The 19,541-nt window shown below is 36.9% G+C and overlaps 1 protein-coding gene across 9 annotated transcripts in view; it reads left to right on the forward strand.

The window, feature by feature from the left end:
• The window catches only part of DLG2 (discs large MAGUK scaffold protein 2), a 993,549-nt gene that overhangs the window by 790,463 nt on the left and 183,545 nt on the right, over window positions 1-19,541 (forward strand). For all 9 annotated transcript variants that reach the window (XM_066175626.1, XM_066175625.1, XM_066175627.1 and 6 more), the window contains one exon: window positions 5,952-6,054. In XM_066175626.1, coding sequence (XP_066031723.1) covers window positions 5,952-6,054 — 103 coding nt within the window. The remainder of the gene's footprint in view (window positions 1-5,951; window positions 6,055-19,541) is intronic.

Here is a 19,541-nt window from a genome sequence, read left to right on the forward strand (position 1 = left end):
TACAGCAGAAACTAAGCTGGAGAGTGAAGACTCCCCCATGCATATCTTCTTTCCTTCTTTGTATTCGTAAACCTTTTCTTCAGCAGCAAGGCAGACTGTCCCATATCAGTGTTTTCCCTGCTGGGTGCCACCCCCACAGCCATGTCCCAGAGTGTCCGTGGTGCTGAGCCCGCTTGACTTCCACAGCTCTTCCAGCAGCACACAGCAGAGCCTTGGCTTCAGGCTGGATGTGTGGCCGTCACCTTGCAAAAAGCTGCTGACAGGCTGTACTTTGGCAACATGTCCTGGTCTTTTAGAATTGTGCTTTTTGGTGGACTGTATCAGTTGTCAAGAGGTGTGGGGGCCATTGTGTAAATGGTTATTCCACCTGCTTGTGAGGAAGGTTTTTCTCAGACATGTTCATGGCAGATCATCCCTAATGTTTTTTTTTTTTTTCCCAATGTTCCTTGGTTTACATTCCCAGTGACTAATCAGGACTGCTGGAGAACATGGCCCAGCTTTCCTGTCATCTCTTGATAATGTGCTTGAGAATGCTTAAGACGATGTGCAGAATTAAGGTAGATAAATAGGGTTGTTTGTATCTTCTCTTAATGCAACAATGGGAGTTCTGCCTGTAAACAGTTGTCATTATTCAGACTTCTGTTTGCTTTTTCAGGTGCCAAAAGCTCTTATTTTATAATTTCAACCAATAGAAAATTTAGACAGAACTTGAAAACTCTGCTCTGTTGTTTGTTTCATGGTAAAAGAATGCCTTTCCTTCATTTTTTAATTTAGTGCATGAAAGTATGTACCATGTCAGTGACAACTTAAAGAAGCAATGAAAGAAACTCTTTATATTTCTTTCCCAGGGAAATTATACGTTCTTCCGTTCCTTATCCAACAAGGTGTTCCAAGTATTTGTTTAACCAGAGTACAAACACAAAATAAGGTGGCCTAAAGAAAGAAATGGCTGAATAAACCATAATATTCTGCTACCTTCTGTTTGAATGAGATACATACAAATCACGTTCACTTTCTAGAAGCCGACCTTCTGCAACAAGTTTGTTCAGAGTGCAATCAAATTCCTACTAATATGGGCCACTCAAATATTTTAGAGGGAATATAACTTGGAATTTTAAAAGGGTTCAATCTATGCCAAAAGTAAATCTGATCTTTATTTTCAATTATGATTCAGTATTAAATTAAGTAGATCATGCTTTATTTTGAGTCAACAAATGCAAAGGCCCAGTAATTACTGTGAGCTATTGTTGCATCTTTTTCTCCATCTCAGTTTAGTTTTGACCGTAGTTTTCAACTCTAATCTTCAGTTGCAGCACTCCTCTTTGCTTGTAAGCTTTTGAACTGCTTTTTGCCTGTTCGAAACATGCAGAAGAGACAGACTTCAGTATAAGCTGCAGGCTCTTCTTATTTCCATTATGTCAAATTCATTTTGAAGTTAGGCATCAGAAATTGTGCAGTCAAGTTCATTCTGGGCCAGGACATCAGGGCTGTGCAGTCAAGCTCAGAACAGCTACTTTGCTTATTGTATAACGCATTCCAAAGGAAGCGAGCCTATTTGTTATAGGAAAAAAAAACAACCAACCAAACAAAACACCTTTGGTATTTGTTTATTTATTGATAACTTTTCTGCACATATTTGCACCTTTCTCTGATACTTTAAAATTTTCTTTTACTGATTATTCTTCACATAAATTATGTAAAATTATTTAAAAGCAGTAATTTTAATCAAATTTAACAATTTGCAATGAAATCATATCAGGGAAAAATTTCACTGCAAACAATTTTTATGAGACATTAAATTAAGATACCATTTTGAAGGAAGAGGCAAGACAGAGTATTATTTATTTTATTCTCTCCCAATTCTTATTCATTTTGGTCTGATGGTAAAAATTTGATTAAAATATATAAACTAATGGTGCCTTTCATCAAGATTTAACGTTGCTACATGAATAGGGGGAAATAATACCCAGAAATCAAGTTAGCATCTACTCTTCTTGTTCTTTACAAAGACAGACTAGATTATAAGTAATTTCTAAATTTAATACCTACTGTCCTACAGTGAGATTCTGTCACTGTTGGTGAATAAAATAACATGCAAACAGAACTCTCCCACCCTAATTGGGAACAGTTTTTTTAATTTTTCTTCTGCAACTGTCTGTCTTCGAAAAGAAGATTGCTGTTTTGGCAACATAATTTAGTCAGGTCATTTATCTGTTCAACATTGCTGTATCTGGTTTGCTTAGCTTGATTATGATCTAGATAAAAATTGCAGGAGATAGAATTTATGTGTTATTTTCTCTCTGACATTTCTTTTCCTTGCTCTTTTGATTTCAGCCAGTCGGCCTCTAAGTCTTCCTCAGGTGTCTATCCCCAGCTATATCCTAACAGAAAAGTGAAATTAATTTCTGGGAAATTCATGTGTTGTGTTTGTACCTTAGGCAATCATTTCTTCTAGAACAAGGATGCAAAGGGCAAAAAGTAGTCAGCTGCCATTTCAGTGGCTTCTTGTTTTTCTGTGAAGTGAAAAATATTGGTATAACAACTTCAGTGAAATTCTGTCTTACATTCACAGTCTTTATGTGTTTTTAGGATTGTACTTACTAGCTCACATAGACATAGGACTATTGTTTCTCAGAGGAGAAGGAGAATAAGCATGTGATTTCCTTATTCTTTCATACATTCTCTCCTTTATCGATAGAGAGATTATTGGGACTTATTAATGATGTTAAAATCTTTTTGTACTATTAACATGATTTTTCAGACCACCACAGTGTTTTCTGTATTGCTTAAGAAAGACTTGTGTCCTCTGCTGTGCAACTGAGGTGGGACTTCAAAGAGGGGGTGCAAAAGTAATCTAAGCAGGGAGCCTTAAGTCAAAGCTCGAGCAAAAATAGGTTGGAGTTTGAGTTGAATTTAAGGTTTATTGAAGTCTAAGCTGAAGTTAGGGTAAAAGGGAGTTGAAGCCATTGAAGTCAGGGTAAAAGGAATTGAAGTCAGTAAAAAGAATCGAAGTTACATGTTATTCTCACAATACAGTGTTATATACTTGTTACAGCTCAAAATTGGCCACAGCCCTAAACAGTCACAAGATTTTTCCCATAAACTACAGGTAGCCTATTGTTTGCATTATTTGGCAGAGGTTACAAAATTACATAGTTTTAAAGAGCTTGACAGTAACATATGAAGCTCTCTTTCTAGCTCTTTTTCATGTCTATGGTCTTTCTACACCATGGCTTGTACCCAACCAAGGCTAAGACATCTCAATTCACAAGCTCCACCGTGCCCCCTTCTTCATCTCTCATCTGTTTTCCTCTAGTCCTCTCACTGTCTCTGAGCTTAAGCCTGACCAAATTTTTTTTTTTCCCCTTGGGACTTCCCCGGCTCAGGAACTCAGGAATTTGGGAGTGTTTCTTTAAGCTTTTCTTCAGATCATCCTATGCATTTGTAGGACTCTCTCAAGGACTCCAGTTATGAAAGGGAAAAACACACAGATAAAAACTAAGCTCTCTTAAAGGAAAGGTTACTTGGCTTCAAAGTTGTCTTCTTCAGACAGAGAATCAAGGCTGATGTTTCCTTTATGCCGTGATATAAGGACTGTTCTTAAATTTAAGAATTCTGCTCACACTCCACAAAACTGTGACTATAGTGCTCAGTTATTGATTAATTGTAGCGCTGGTACATCTGTGCTTGATGCAATGCAGCATCAGATGTCATAAAACCATCACTGAGAAAAAGTAGGGAACAGCACCTCTTTTTCTACAGCAGTACCCTAATTTGTGTTCCTTACAGGAAGCTGGTATTCTCAACAGGGATTGCAAACTCCTGCTTGACATCATCTTCCTCTTTAGGTATTTTCACTGTTGTAGATTAAAATATGGTAGATTTTTATGGCATTGAAAGTTCTGCTTGTCTCCTTTTGTTCTTTTAGAATGCACTTAATTATTGCTCTCTAAGGTCATATATTCCTAGACTGAATTTCAGTGAGTGTTTCCCAGAGGTTTCAGTGCACAACTTTAATGAAAGCTTTTGAACCTTTGGCTCATTTTTTTGAAAGCTTCTACCAACTATTATAACATCCCAGGATGATGGGACAACTGAGGACTCCTGCGTTAAATTATGAAGTTTATTATGTTATATGTGCCCCATGCTCATAATTTCTGTGTACAGTCAACAGTTCTACAGCATCATGCAGTCTTCTGGATCAGAAGCTGTGGTATCTCCTGGGCTTTATATAATTGCTATCACAAGTTAGTTTTTCTAAGAGTAACAGTCTAAATGTTGTTTGCATACTAGTAAGGACTCGATTTTTGTTATGAAAATAGGGGAAAAAAAATTTTATTATGACAGTGGTGAGACACTGGCACAGGTTACCCAGAGGGGTAGTGGGTGCTCCATCCCTGAAAATATTCAAGGTCAGGATGGACAGGGCTCTGAGCCTCATGGGATAGTTGAAGATGTCTCTGTTCATTGCAGAGGTGTTTTAAAGTTCCTTTCCAGCCCAAACTATTCTATGACTCTGTGATTCTATGATGAATAATAATTGTGTTCTCAAAACATCATATTCTCTAAAATTTGGTGAAAGACAGCAAATTAAGATGGGCCAGTTTCTAAACATTATTGACCCAAATAAATGGATTCATAACAGACTCAATAGCTGTTACTTAAAACGTTCTGTGGAATTAAATTTATTTTTGTAACCCTTAAAAAGTTGTTAATATTTAAATTTAAAAAACTCCTTCAATATGTGCTTAGCTATCTTGCAATACTTGGTAAACATAAACACAAATATAGCTGAGAATTTGGATCTAGTGTTTTGGCATATTTATTTCATACAGCATGGTTCTCTTTCCTCTCCCTGCCCTTTATTTTCCTTTCTTTGTCTTTTCTTCAGTAATCAGAATTGGATTTCTGTCCTGCTGAGGTTGTTACATGTCAAAAGTTTCCTGTTCTTCACTAAAATATTGTAAAGTGGAAGCCTGTAGAAGTGAGAGGAAAGACAGTTAAATACATAAATAAACAAATACATACATACAAACACAAATACATGAATACATAAAACAAAGAAATCTCACATACTTCAGTGTAGGCAGACAGTAATGCTCCCACTGGAAAGCAGGATTCAAGTTACTAGAGCAGTTAATAAATCTGTATGTGAATTCTGCCTCTTCCTTGGGATACTGCTGACAAAACATATATCACAAATACAAATCCAAAGAGTTCTGAAACTGCCGCTGAGTTTTAGGGATGGATTTCCTACTTTGTTCTACTCTATTCCATTTCTTGCGCAGCCACAAATGATTAAGAAAAAGAAGTCATGTGGAAAGATATGTGGATGTTGAACAGCCAGAGTTGAGGAAGCTGTGTCTGATAGCAACTCCACTGCTGTCATGTGCAAGATACAGGGTATTTCCAGGCAATAGTTGGAGGGGTTGCATGAACAGAAAACAGTAGATGGGGTTTTTGCTTTAAAAGTTCTGCAGCCAGGAATTTTTGTTAAACATGCAGTATGTATCCCTGGGTTTCCTGCTGCTACTGACTGGGCCTGCAGAGTTTGACTTGAAGGAGCAGCTTCTTCGCTTGCAGTGTTCTTCAGTGAACTTCAAGCATCACAGACAATTTATCTTTTGAGCTTAATATATTAAGTGATATTGCTTGATGAAGAGATAACCAGAAATGTAAACTCAGTAGAGCAGGAAACACTCAAAAATAGTGGTCAAAGAATCTGCATGGATAAGCACAGCCAAACTATGGGGCGAGTGGTACTGGTGCGTGTCCTCTTGACCGGTCGTTGGAGGTTTCCTCTCAGCCTTTTTGATTTTGTGCTTTGCTTCTGCATCCAGGCATCCACCTGACCTTAACATCCATCGGATAGTTACGATAGAACCCCACTTCTGTCTCCCTGTCTAATGCCAAACTGCTCATACCTGTTGTTGTCTTGGTTCCCTGCGCAGGTGAACGGCATTGATCTCCGAGGTGCCACCCATGAGCAGGCTGCGGCTGCACTCAAGGGAGCGGGGCAGACGGTAACCATCATAGCACAATACCAGCCGGAGGGTAAGTGACATTACCACCTGCAGGGCAGATGGCAAAAGGGGAGCCACTCATTTTACTTAGTGAGGCTGTTGTAGATTGAGAGTTCCCCAGCTATCATCAGCAGTCATCTGGGATTTAAATTGAAGTGACTGTTCTGTCCCAAGGAAATGGCTGTTTTTGTCACAGACTTGGCTTTTAGAAGCATTTTACGCAACTATAAGAGCGCTCTTTAAGTGTGCATATAATGACACAGTAATCAACACTTAATTAATCATTTTATTCTCATTAGTGCTCATTTTATGTTCTTTTCTAGTCTCTTCCTGGAAATAGGTAGTACAAAAGATAAGTTAAGGGAGAACAGAAATGCCTGGGAGATCTGACATTGCTTCTAACAGTCAGATTTGAACTAGACGAGGATAAATGCTTCCTGCAGAATGTGTGGAGCTTCCTGTTACTACTTTTGGATGACTGCGTCCTTGTACCTTCAGGGCAATTAGGCCTGGATAACAACTACTTATTAGAGAAAATTACAGCTTTCTGAGTAAAAGCATCAGCAGGAAATTCAGCAGAATGTAAGACATTTAAGGTGGGATACATCTCATTCAAATTTTGCTGTCTAATATTTAGGTTTCTAATGGTTAAGCTAGTTTCAGTCGGCAGAAGTACGCACTGATTGATTTGGAGTCCAGAATTAAAGGGCAGAACTCCTTGTTGTCCATAAGCATTGACCCAAAAGACTATCTGAGGTTCTCAAGGAATTTGTGAGAGGAACATTACCTTCTGATTGGAACTCAGGGTGGCTTTCCTCTTCAGTAGTTGTTACTTTAAGATCTTTTCCAGATTAATTCAACAAGTACAAGTGTCTGTGAAGACTTCCTGGCACCGTGTTATCATTTTTCAGGAAGCAGTTGTAACTCAATTCACAAGTTGATTCTGCCTGATTGTGCCCAGCCTAGGAGATATGTAGGTCTCATAGGTGAGACAACAGCTCTAATAATATGCTCAGTCAGTCAGGGTTTTTAAGGGAAGATGAATTTGAACTTCCAGAATTTATCCAATATGATACCTTCTTTCATTTCTTTGGATCCTGATGATAGTACTCAAGGAGAAAAACGTATTCTGTTTTATTCAAATGTACATTTGTGCTTCAGATCCAGAATCAAGTTTATCTGCACTTGAGTATCCAAACAGAATAAATAGGGCAATAGTAAGAAATGGGCAGATGAGAGTGAATTAAATTGAAGGTATCTATCTTAAATTAAATAAATGGAACATATTAATATAAAAATGCATGAGTAATAATCAGCATTATTTCAAAGAAGTACTGAAAAGCAATTCCATTACAGATAGGGGTCCGCACTGGGTTCTGAATGAAACCTTGTTCCTATTAGTTCCAGCAATCTTGTTTGCTGTCTGGTGATTTTACACTGCAATTATCACCATGGTGTCTGGGTACTTGTAGCAATCACTGGCATGTCACAGTCGTTCCGTGCCATTGTTAATACACAAAAAATACATTGCTTGACAGCTTTTTCCAATTAGAATTGAACTTTGAGTTGACATACTCGTACCCCTACATTTTAGTAGCTCAGTCCTGTATCAAATTCAGTTTTGGTGAACATACAATTGATTCCAATGAAATCCATCAAGTATTTTACTGGATATTTATTCCATTTTTTCCTATGTCATTGCTCCATTCACCAAAACACCTGTTGAGGGCAGACTAGTCCCAGCTGCATCACTTTTTGTCAGTGAAGCGAAGCCAGTTTTCCGTTTCAGCCAAATAGCTCAAAACACATCACAGTGAGGGAAGCTTGTGAAGAACAGGGCCCAAACGTTTGTCTTTTTATAGTAAATGATTGAATCTTTAAAAGTAGTGAGGATACTCTATAGTTGTCCAGCATGTGTTATGTTACAGCTGAAATACTTAATTTTAATCTGAGATTTTGATTAATGCAAACTGCATAAATCAGATGTAAAATGAAAAACTTGTTTCCTGAGAAATCCCTAACAGCAAAGAAAGGTGAAAAAAAATGTAAAGAGTTAAGTAACCTACACAGAGAATTAATTAAAGATTTATAGGTTATGCAGAAAGACAAACACACTCTATATGAGACTAAATACTTATTTTTATTGTAAAGTTATTGCAGAACTTTTTTTGTCCTTTATTTGAAATTGATACCTGATTTCTTATTTACTTTATCTTATTTTGTTGCATATATTGGAACGTAGTCGTAAAACAGCCTGAAGACTGTACAACTGTGCTTCCCTCAGGGGCTTCTCTTCTTTTAATGCTTCCAAATCTAGTAAAGTACATAAGCTAAATTGGCTGGTAGCTTTGCTTCTTCCATTTTCACACTGGAAATTCTGAGCTGTTACTACAACTTCAGATTTTTCTGGGGAGATCCAAGAATAGCCACTACAAATGTTAACCAGTACATTTTTTTAATCTCTTCCAGATTATTAATGGATGTCATTGCAAAAAACAAACAAACAAACAAACAAGCCAAAAAAACCCACATTCAATGAACCCTTTAGCTATTGTTATTTCAGGTATTGAGTGATAAGTTCCAGTCAATGCTGTAAGTGAGCTGATGATTAGCAATTAAAATTGTGAGTAGAAAAAGCTTGCTTTCCAGGTATGTCCTGTATGTTATGTACACATGAATTGTGTAAATGGAGAACAAATAATGGCATAATGATCTCTTTATAATAATTTTGGATGTAGTTCATATGGAGGTTTGTTGATGTATTCAGTCGACACTAACTAGTCACTGCAGACTTCAAAAAGAGAACCTTCCATATTCTTGTGAAACTCACATCTTCTGCCTGTGGTTGATATGAAATTAAAGATAACTTAAGGACCCAATGCTACTTAGAACAAAATTAGAAGACGAACCAATCACTTATATTTAGCTTTGCACTTCAGTTTTTAATAATCAGAAGCATCTTAACTTCCCTTAACACCTTAACAACTCTCAGATCTCTTTTAAAATATTGCACAGATATGAAGTAAACACAAAATAAAAACCTGAGTCTGGAAAACGTTCTTAGGATGGAAGTGTGTCCCTATTTAACACTTAAGTAGAAATTAAAATGGAATATATAGCACACAAGGAAACACATTTTACACTTCCAGGATTTTCTTCAGAACATGCTTTGCTGTTTAATGGCAAAAGGTACAAGTACAGACCAGTATGGAAGGTATTAAGAAAAAAAAAAAAAAAAAAAAAAAAAAAAACACCAAAAAACACTAAACACCTTTTTTTTCAGTTAAGCTAAAATATGTTTTTAAAGAAAAGGGAACTTTGGCTGAAACAGTGACAATTTGTTTTGAAAGACGCAGCTTGGGAGTGGGGACAAACAGAGTGCTAGTCTCCTAATAAAGGTGCTAAAAAGCTTTATTGCACATTTAAGACTCAAATGCTCATGTTCCTTTCCCCCACAGCGATGTGAAAGGTGAAGTGTAGCCTTAAGATTTTTGCAAAATAGTCTGTGTCAGTGGTCTGCAAGCTGAGCTGTGCTGCATTGCAGTACCTCTGCAGCTATTGCCTCACAACAGTCCCTGGAAAAGTATTAAACCAATTGGAAGTTTCATGTGCTTTCAATCTTTCAAGCGAGCCAGTTAACCAACTCCCTTAACAGCTTACATACAGGGGAAATGTTCATTGATTACAGTTTGATTAGAGCAGCTGACACTTAAGAGGTTGAAAAGTTATTACAGTGAAAGAATTTGCTTTATCTCTCTCTGAGCTGCTGCTCGTTGCCTGTTGTGAGGTGAATAGCTGAGCTTTAGATACAGAAAGAGTGTGAGAGGGAGAGACACTGTGAGAGGCACCGTCTGTCTTTGCAGGCAATAGCTAAGGAAATTTTTGAAGAACTGCACCTAAGCAGCTCCTGGAAGCTCTGATACTAAATTTACTTTTTTGTTCTTTTGCTCCTTATTCTGGGAGGCTCCATAGTACATTAGAATAGACCTAACTTTTATTAGCAGTCCCAAATTTTATGAAAAAATGCCCTTTGTCTTACACATTTGCCTGAGCTGCAGATGCTGAGATTCCCTTTTTTGAAAATATCAGATGAAAATCCAGGAGTCACTTCGGAAGGTCTCTGAAGTGATGGATATTTTTTAGCACTTACCTCTATTTTATTCCCTGTTCCTGCCTCAGAGTACAAACACTTGTCTCCTCTTTTGGTGCAACAGTCACACAGATTCCTGATTCAGACATTTAACCTTTCCAGCTGCTGTGGGAATTAGGTAGATAAAAAATACAACGGAAAAAAAAAAATAATTGTATTTATTCATCTCTGTCTAGGTTACTTCTATACTTTGAAATGTGACTAGCCCTATTAAAGCTCCCTATCCCCAGCTGTTAAAAAGGAATGTAGCTGAATTACTTGGATAAAGTTGCATTACAGCAGTTGGCTTTCATCTGGAAGTCGCAGTATCCAATTGCCAAAGAATGCAAGATATTAGAGTTGTATTTCATGCATGTACGTTAAAGAGAACATAATCTTGGAATGGCCAAGCTGGATCTGAACAAAGCCCATTTGCTGAGGATCCAGTTTCCAACAGTGGCCAGCAGCTTAGTGAGAGGAGAAAGAGCAGGACAAGCACATAGTGATGCTTTTCCTGAGTACTATCCTACTCACTAGGGGGGATGAGAAATCCTCTCCTTGTCCTTAGGCAGAAAACAACACCTAAAGTTGCATAAAAGTGAAAAAAAAAAAAAAAAAAGAAACGGTTTAGAGGTATGTTTCATACATTGCCCTGCTGAAGTTCAGTGAGTAAATTTTGTTGAGAAGCTTGGTTCATTATGTTAGGAAAATTAAGAAAGAATGAGAACTATAAATGACAAAACTCATCATTATGATAGTGCATTTTTCCCCTTGTATTTGAGCCTTTTTTTTTACTTGACACCACGATAGAAGAAACACTTTTCCACAACTAGAGAAATTTTTATTTCAAATCCCAATTTATTGATAATAGTTGATAGTGCACCAGAGTTCTCCTATGCAAGAGACTCTTTCAAATAGCTTTTTTCCCCCCTCTTTTTTACAGTGGCATCTCCAACTCTACTGTTTTCTTACTTACCCATGGAGGTTTTTTACTATGTTGAAGGATAGTAAATCATTTTCTCTAGCTGATTAAATGGCAGGCCTATGCCTCCCTTACTTGTCCATGAAGTGCTCATTGAGGAGAGGTTAGCCAGATCATAGAACAATTTCAGTTGGAAGGGGTCTTTAAAGACCAGCTAGTGCCAAATCTCCACCCATGGTCAGAGGCATCTTCATTTGCTCAAAACCCCATCCAGTCTGGCCTTGAATGTTTCCAGGGATGGCCTGACAGATGATGCTGTCAAAACTAGTTCTCCCTTCTTGTAGTTTTAACATGTTTTGCTTCAACAGAAGTGCCAGAGTTCACTAAGCTACAAATTGCCTCTTTGTTGCAGAGATTTCTATGTTAGTGAAGATGTTTAACAGGGTTATGTGGCTGCAATACACAGCTTCATGTTGTGTACACGAAATTGTATTTGTTGTGTTCAAAACTAATCCTTGAGTGCTCCAGGCTGTGTCAGCAGTTCATGTACAGGATTAAATGTTGAGATTGGTATTTTCTGCCTTTCTTTTGATCTAATAAATACAAATTGGGTACCCTTTGGACAAATGTACAAGTGCCAATATAGTACCCACTTGTCTGGCCATGCAAGACCTTTGCCTTAGGTTTAGCTTTTGTGCCTTTATTCGCTGCATATTATTTAGAATTTATTATTTTTATTTTTACAGTGTTAGAGAAAAGCTTTTAAGTTAATAATTTCATTGCAAGTTTCACAATATCTTTACTTCAAGTGGAAACCCCTAAAACATATTTAAAATGGAAAGGATGGTTAAAAAAATCTCCCTGATTTACTTTCAAATTATCTTCTCATCTCACAGCATTTTCTTTCTGTTTGCCTGAGCTGTCCTCACCACAGCTTCCACTCTACTGCAAATTAACTCTAGTCCCTGAGTGACTGTGTTCATGGACATTGCCCCAGCACTAACAGATATTTCTGGGGCTCATCAGATGCCACAGCTGAAGCACCAGGGATTACAAATGTTCTTGTTAAGTCAAGCCCTACTAGGCTTCCTGTAAAACACAAAAAGTTACATTTTAGTTCCTCTTTTAAATTTAAAGATCACTTTCCTAGTGGAGTTGCATAGTGAAACCTGTAAAACATTGAATATTTTATAAAAAGAAGAATTTATTTTTTTTTCTTTTTTTTTTCTGTCTTTGTCTAAAATAGTCATCACTCAGTATGCATCTATGCATGAAACAAGTTATGGATATATTTTCTTAATGTTTTTCTGCAGATTCACTTGTGTTTAATGTAGTCATCCTTGTCTGCTAGAGTATATTTGCTGTTTCCTTACAGACTCCTGAGCTTTCTCTGTTCCCATTTTCATGAATGTTTCATTTTAAGTACTTAGTTTTTCATTCATCCATATTTAATCTTGTTTCTATCAACAGGCTTTAAATTTCCTAGAATAGTACATTCTTCATCAAAAAATATACACTTCTCAATGTTGTGCAGGGAAAGGATGTTTTCCTTTTAAAACCCATTTTTTTCTCTTTTCATTTTAAATGTGAAAACATGAAGTTATGCGGTTGTGAGTTTTTTTCTGTAGTCCTTCAGGCTTTGTTAGTAGTGCAGTGCTTGCTTAGCTTTCTGTTGTTTGTACAGTTTTCCGTGCTTAGACATATTGATGCCCACATGGAAAAAGTGTATCTGCTAATTCCTCTTGCTGAAGATTATGAATTACTTTTCTTTGACAGTTTATTAATTTAAGTTCAGCATTTTCCACTTTTTGCTGTTTTGTTAAGGTAGTCATTAATAAGTGTGGTTGGGAATGCAAATAAAGAGTTGGTTTTCTTTTTACAACAGGACTAACATTTGCAGCTGCTCATTTGACTGGTAAACACAGGCTACAGATTGTTCCAAATTTCTTCCCTGTCTTAGAGTTCACTAAAGCTCTGGTTTTTCCCTTACCTGACAGCTTTTTCAGAAAACAAGACCTTCTTTCTTTGGCAAAGTCATGTATGGATTGTCCTGGCCTTGTAGAAGGGGGTATGCTGCTGAGTGAGCAGAGGGATGCCCAAGGATAGTTCACTGTAGAACTAGAATAAGGTTGACATTATTTCTGAACCCATTCTACTGTTTCTTTTCTCAATCTCTTTCTTCTTTCAACTTTTTATTGTGATTTTCATCTGGAAAACAATGCATTTCATGCCAAAGATGTTTTGTGTTTACTTTTCAATTTTTACTTTTTAAGCAATAAGTTTTACCAACATTTTTTCTATTTTAATTCTTTCACAGCGACATCCTTTCATATGTCATATGACCTGAGAAGTTCCTATTTATTGCTATCTATTTACTTTAAAATGTGCTATCTTTTTCTTCTTATTGATGTTTGCACTTTGCAAAGACATGATTGGTTTCTTTGTTGTTTTGCTTGTTACCTTCAATGTCAGATTTTTTCCTTATTTTCTTACAGCTAATATAAGTCTGTCCTGTCCTATTGCCATTTTCTCTCCTAGTATTCCTAGTAACTAAAAAAATTCAGCTTTAGAGGCTGTTATATAACTCATACCTGGCCCTGGGTGATTGGGCTATTAAAGATGCTGAAGACTCTTCACGAAAATATTCTTTTATCCAAACAGTTTAACACATTTTAGTATATTGGAATTCTCACTACAAATCTGTTTTTCTTCTGCCTTTGGGTCAATTACTTCATATAGAGACATGACTGAAAATGCAAATTAACTTCATTAACTGGCTGACATTCCACAATATAGTATGTATTACCAATGTTTATGTGCTTAAAATAATAGTAAAATATAGGTTCTGTACAATCCTTGTGTGTTCAGCTTATGTTCCTAGAAAATATGAATACTAAAATTTAACCTTTCCTTGCAGTAACTTGTGTAAAAATACTGAGCAAGTAAAATGTTTCAGTTTGAAATTAAATTTATATTCTCCTGGTGTTTTCTGCAGAGCTTCTCTTGAATCTGTTGAAAGGAAAAAAAAAATAAGTAATTTTGCTTTTGAATCTATTCTGCAAGTTCAATGTGCATTTGTGTCAGCATTTAGTTGGAAGAGGCAAACTGAAGAGAGAGTTTCTGGTATCACTTTTTCTGCTTGCAGAACAACAGCAAGGGAGAAAGTGGTGAGGCCCTGGCACAGGTTGCCCAGAGACTTTATGGGTGCCCCATGCCTGGAAGTGTTCAATTCCAGGTCAGATGGGGCATGGACCATCCTGGTCTCATGGAAATGTGTCCCTGCCCATGGCAGGGGGGTTGGAACTGGATGATCTTTAAGGTCTCTTCCAACCAAAACCATTCTGTGATTCTGTGACTGATTCTATGATACAAAGAGATGAAGTTTTCCCAAAGGATGAAGAGATTATCGTCCTTCTGAAGATCTCAGGCTGAGTAAAGATAGCAAGTCTGATATAAAGTGACAACTCTTATGCTGGCATTGATAAATATCACAGGAGACAACAGCACATCAGGGATTTTCTTGGCTCAGTGCTGTGGCTGCTGTCAGCACAAAATTCTCAGTATTAGGGACAGTTTTTCATCTTTTGTATTTTTAAAGTTTATAGGTTTTGACACATACAGAGATTTACTTTTAATTATAATACAGATCTAGGCAAAAGCAAACAAAAAAAAAGAGTAAAGTTTTCTTTAAATGAGGCCATTGGCTAAGCTGCTTGCTCAAGGTCTCTCAGTCAAGATGTTATTCTCTCTGAGGTCATTCAGCCTTTGTTGATGAGGTGAGTCTCGTCTCACCAGCTGGAGAGGGAATGTCGATGACTAACTTAGGCTGGATGGACAAAGCTAAGGCAAGATAAATAGACCTCTTCTGGTGTCTCTGCAAAGCAGCTACTGGAAAGCACTATGCAGACATCAAACTTCTTTCTCCAGCTCAACAGGTGAACCACTGATGAAGCCAGAAAGAAACCAATTGAGGTCTCTGCCTTTGGTTTATTGCTGGCCAAGAGTTCCTCTCAGGAATAATTCTTGAGGCAAGTTAGCAAAGTCATTATTTTGATTCAGGGAGAGAAAAATGAGAAAAATCACAGACAAATTAAAGTTGTGATTCCAGGAGAAAAGTAACAAAATTAAGAGTTTCAAGGCAAGAAGGAAATTGCATAATAAATTCTAGATAATTGGTTGGTTATTTTGAATTTATTCCCTGTGGGCAAGAATGACAGCAGAGTCTGAGAAATGAAACACAAAGTGTGCACTTTTAAATAGAGAGGGACAAAGAGGTAGAGGGAAGATCTATTCAGATCTACTCCTATTTTCTGCACTTGCATGCACAACATTTTTAAGGATTTCACTTATAACAGTGAATAGTTACTCTGCTCCACGTGCCTTCCTAGCTCTGATCTCTGCCTGCTCAGAGTGGTAATACATGGAATCTTTAGTGAAAGTAAAAATACTGATTTGAGGTGCTTTTGATGTTTTGGTGACCATGGCATTATTAAGAACAGAAATTCTGTTGAGTAGACTTCTATGCACACTCACACAGACATGTAAACACACAAGCAACCATTGGAACCTGGAATCTGGGATCCACAGAGAGATTTTAAGAGCTGCAAAGGATATCTGCAAGAGATCTCAGCTATCATATTCCACACATTCTTAGATGCAGGTGCTTGTGAAGGGTATGTAATAAGGTAAACAGCTTCAGATCACACACTAAAATGTGGCTGCAACAAAACTATTTTTCAGCAAGTCAACTCAGTGCCTCTGAAAATCTTTGCTACTGAGATACTTCTACAATTAATTTCCCCTTTTTCCATTATCTTGATCGACATCACTCTTTCTTACATTACTTGCCTTTTCATGACTGCTAAGATGGCAGCTGACAAGAGAAATAAGAATCAGGTTTAGACTTCATTGTCAATCTCAATACTTTGTTACAGACTCATTGAAAATACTTAATTAACTGCAGAGTCACTGAAATTATGCCATATGTCATGTCAGCTTCAAAAAAAACCCCTCTTTTCAATATTAATTTTGAGTAGGAGAACCTTCGCAGGACAGAAAAATGCCCTGAAGATACATACATATCTTTGATTTTACCCTCTCTGAGCTATATGACTTACTGTATAATGACTGAATTAGAAATTTAAGTGAATGCTGAAGTAAATGGATTTTTTTAAAATTAAATATTAACTGCAGTTGAGTGTGAAGAAGTATTTAAAGATACAACTTCATTTATCTACGAAGTTAAAATTTCCATATATTTTAACCTGAAAATCCATCTTCTTTTAGAAGCTCTAGTATCTTGAATAAGATGTAACTTTATCCCCTGTTTTCAGGGTGGAAGATAGTTTCAACAATATTATAGTCAATGTTTTCTAAGCCGTACACTCAAATTAAGCTCTGAAATAGAAATATCCTGATAAGAATTATGTGACTGATCACTTCCCATAAAATTCAGTTTAATTATAGTTTGTAGCTTAAACATGGACATAGACGTCTGGCAAAAGTCACTTTTCAGTAAAGTTTGTTATCAGATATCTTGAAGGACTTTCTTGTGACATTCTAATTCCCTCTACAGCTCAGAATTAGGCAGAAAATTCAGGTTTTACAATCTTTGAACAAAATTTCTGAATACTGAGTTTAATTGTTGCTTCAGTGCTGTTTGGTGCCTAAATACACAAAGAAATGTGTAACATGCATGTTACAAGTCAGGTTACTTTAGTTTCAGTTTAATAAATATGTCTCCTAGACAAGAGTTTTTCATTTCCTTGGAGAGACTCAGGTTAGTGGGGGTTTTGCTGGCTTGCAGAGACAGACATTTGGCAACAGGGAGCGAGTGTGGAATGGGGACAGGGGAGAGAGATGGATAACCCTCAAACTTTGGTGTTCTCTTATTTCATATGTGAAGTGAGTGCTGGAAGTTTTTTGTACCGTTGAGGACTTCAGTGGCAACTGTAAGGGTTTTTTAATATGTGTATGTGTGTCCATACTTTTCAGTGTTTCTCTTTTGAACCTCCCATTGTGTTACACTTGTGTAAGTGTGAATTTGTGCAAAATTTTGTGTAGTGGTCCCCACCTCCTTAACCGTTTGAGCAGTCTCTGATATAAGTTATCAAAGCAATGTCTGAATCAGAATGGTCTGCCTACATGGCTTGGAGGGTAGTACACAGCCAATCCAGCTTGTGCCCCAAGAGTAATGTACCTGCATTATTTTTCTTCTCTGCATTTATATGCCCTCTATCTCTGAAAAATGATCTGAAATTTGCATCTATCTTAGAAATTCATCCTCTTTATAAAGGAAGACCATTCAGTTTAAGGTAAGTATCTTCTTTATGATGGGTTGCTAGTTGCTTTTTAAACTGAAAAAGGTTTAGATTAGATAATAGGGGAAAAAAAAATCTATACTCTTTGGGTGGTGAGGCACTGGCACAGGTTCCCCAGAGAAGCTGTAGGTGCTTCATCCCTGTAAGTGTTCAAGGCCAAGCTGGATGGGGCTTTGACCAGCATGTTCTAATGAAATGTGTCCCTGCCCATAGCAGGAGGGTTGGAACCGGAAGATCTTTAAGGTCCCTTCCAACCAAAGACGTTCTGTGATTCTAATCCTTCTCAGTATTAAGTAGCAGGAAATAGTTTGTGTTATCATTCTTGATTGGATTTGGCAACAATGTAAAATTCTGCTGTCTGTGGTTGCAAAAATTCAAAAGCAGGGTGTACCAAACAGGCCCACAGAGGCAGCAGAGGTTCTGACAGGCAGTGGGTACTAACTGTGTCCTTGAATTTGCATAATTCTCTTCTTATTATTTTATTAAACAGCACAGTGACCTTTAAGGATCAGAAAAGTAAGACAGTAATTATGTTTTAAAAGTAAAGAGAGAGCAATGTAAGCAGTAAGTGTTAGGTATTGGACAGAAACTGTAAGTTTCAATGTTAGGAGTCAACCTGCATTGGAATTAAGAATTCTCAAATTAATGCCGTTACTCAAAACTTTCGTACATTTAGGATTGTCATAAAATAACGCAAGAAGAGGAGAAATATCTGCAGCATGATGGAAATAACTGCTGCAAAGAAAAATGCTGACTATCTTGAGTACAGTAACTGCCATATTCTGTCTTGTCTGTGCGTTCCTCATAAATATTTTATTTCAGATAAAATTACATCCATTATGTCTAATAAGTGACTGTATGAGATGAGTTTAATGCACTGGGAATGAAGCATCATTGGTTCTAGAATACAGGAAATCAGTCCAGCATGTGGGTAGAGGCAGGCCTGGCTGGATCTGGGCCTTCACCTCCAAGGTATTTTCAAGGAAATCAGAAGTGTGTTCATCTGTTTTCTGCTTGCATCTTTTCATAATGGAAACTCAGGGAGTTTTACTAAATGGATTTTTTCACAAAGCTGTCTGGTTCCCATAGAAATTTTCATCTGCCAAATGAAACATCTCGCTTCAAAACCACACGAATTCAGAAAAAGTCCAAATTATTTCTATGTGAAAGTACTTTTGTGTTATCTTATGTGTTATAAAGTTGGGATATCTCATATCAACACTTTCTGCTTCTTGAATTGTGGTCACTTTTCTTAGCATATCCTGTAAACAGAAGCCTGTAAGATGCTACATTTATTGGCCTTTAGAACAGAATAGAAGTGTAGGAGCACAGCAGAACTATTTTCCAAATGCCAATACTTTCAGTTGACTGATAGAAATATAATCATTTTAGGAGAAGTTAGGGGGAGAAATCAATTCTGGTAAACATGCCCTTCTGAAAAAGGGATGCAGATTACCCCCATCAGGAAATGTTCATGGCTGAACAACATATTTCTCAGCTTCTTTTACCACTTCCAAGGGATGTTGCATGTTGTCTCCTTTAGCATTTCTAGATCTGAAAAACAACGAGGTGAGAGCTGTTGATACTGAGACCTTAACAGCATCCATTGAGTCACAAATGGTTCAGTTCACAAAGTTGTCCTAGTAATTTTTTTAAGAAAACATTACTTCTAATGGAATCGAAAACAATGACTGCTGATTGCTGTTTGCACTTGTCCTGCATTCTCTCCTAAATCTCTTTACATTGTTTCTAAGTTTGAAAACTGAATCATATTTAAATTGCTCTACATCATGATAGTAAATAAAATGGCAATTACTGAGCAATCTGCTTTCTAACACATTTAAGAAATTTATGGCTGCAGTAGACAATGTATTAAAATCCTGCATGTGAAATTAAAAATATAATGGGTGGAAAACTACATGCGAGCTCAGAGGAAGGTATGAAACTTCCAAATAATTAATGGCTACCAGCAAGAAAGTTGTAAGTAGTGTTAAAAAAATAAAAAGATAGGTAAATATATTCAAAAAGGAAATAGGATTTAGGTTGTTTAATAGTTTCATTAATTTTCATAGAAAATTAACCCTGTAAAGGAAAGAATGCAGTGTTTAATTTTCTGTTCCTAGTTCCAGAGAAAATGAGAGCACAAT

Source organism: Chamaea fasciata, unplaced genomic scaffold (genome assembly GCF_029207755.1).
Source record: "Chamaea fasciata isolate MVZ Bird 193981 ecotype frontalis unplaced genomic scaffold, bChaFas1.0.hap1 SCAF_2, whole genome shotgun sequence".
Classification (NCBI taxonomy): Eukaryota; Metazoa; Chordata; class Aves; order Passeriformes; family Sylviidae; genus Chamaea; species Chamaea fasciata.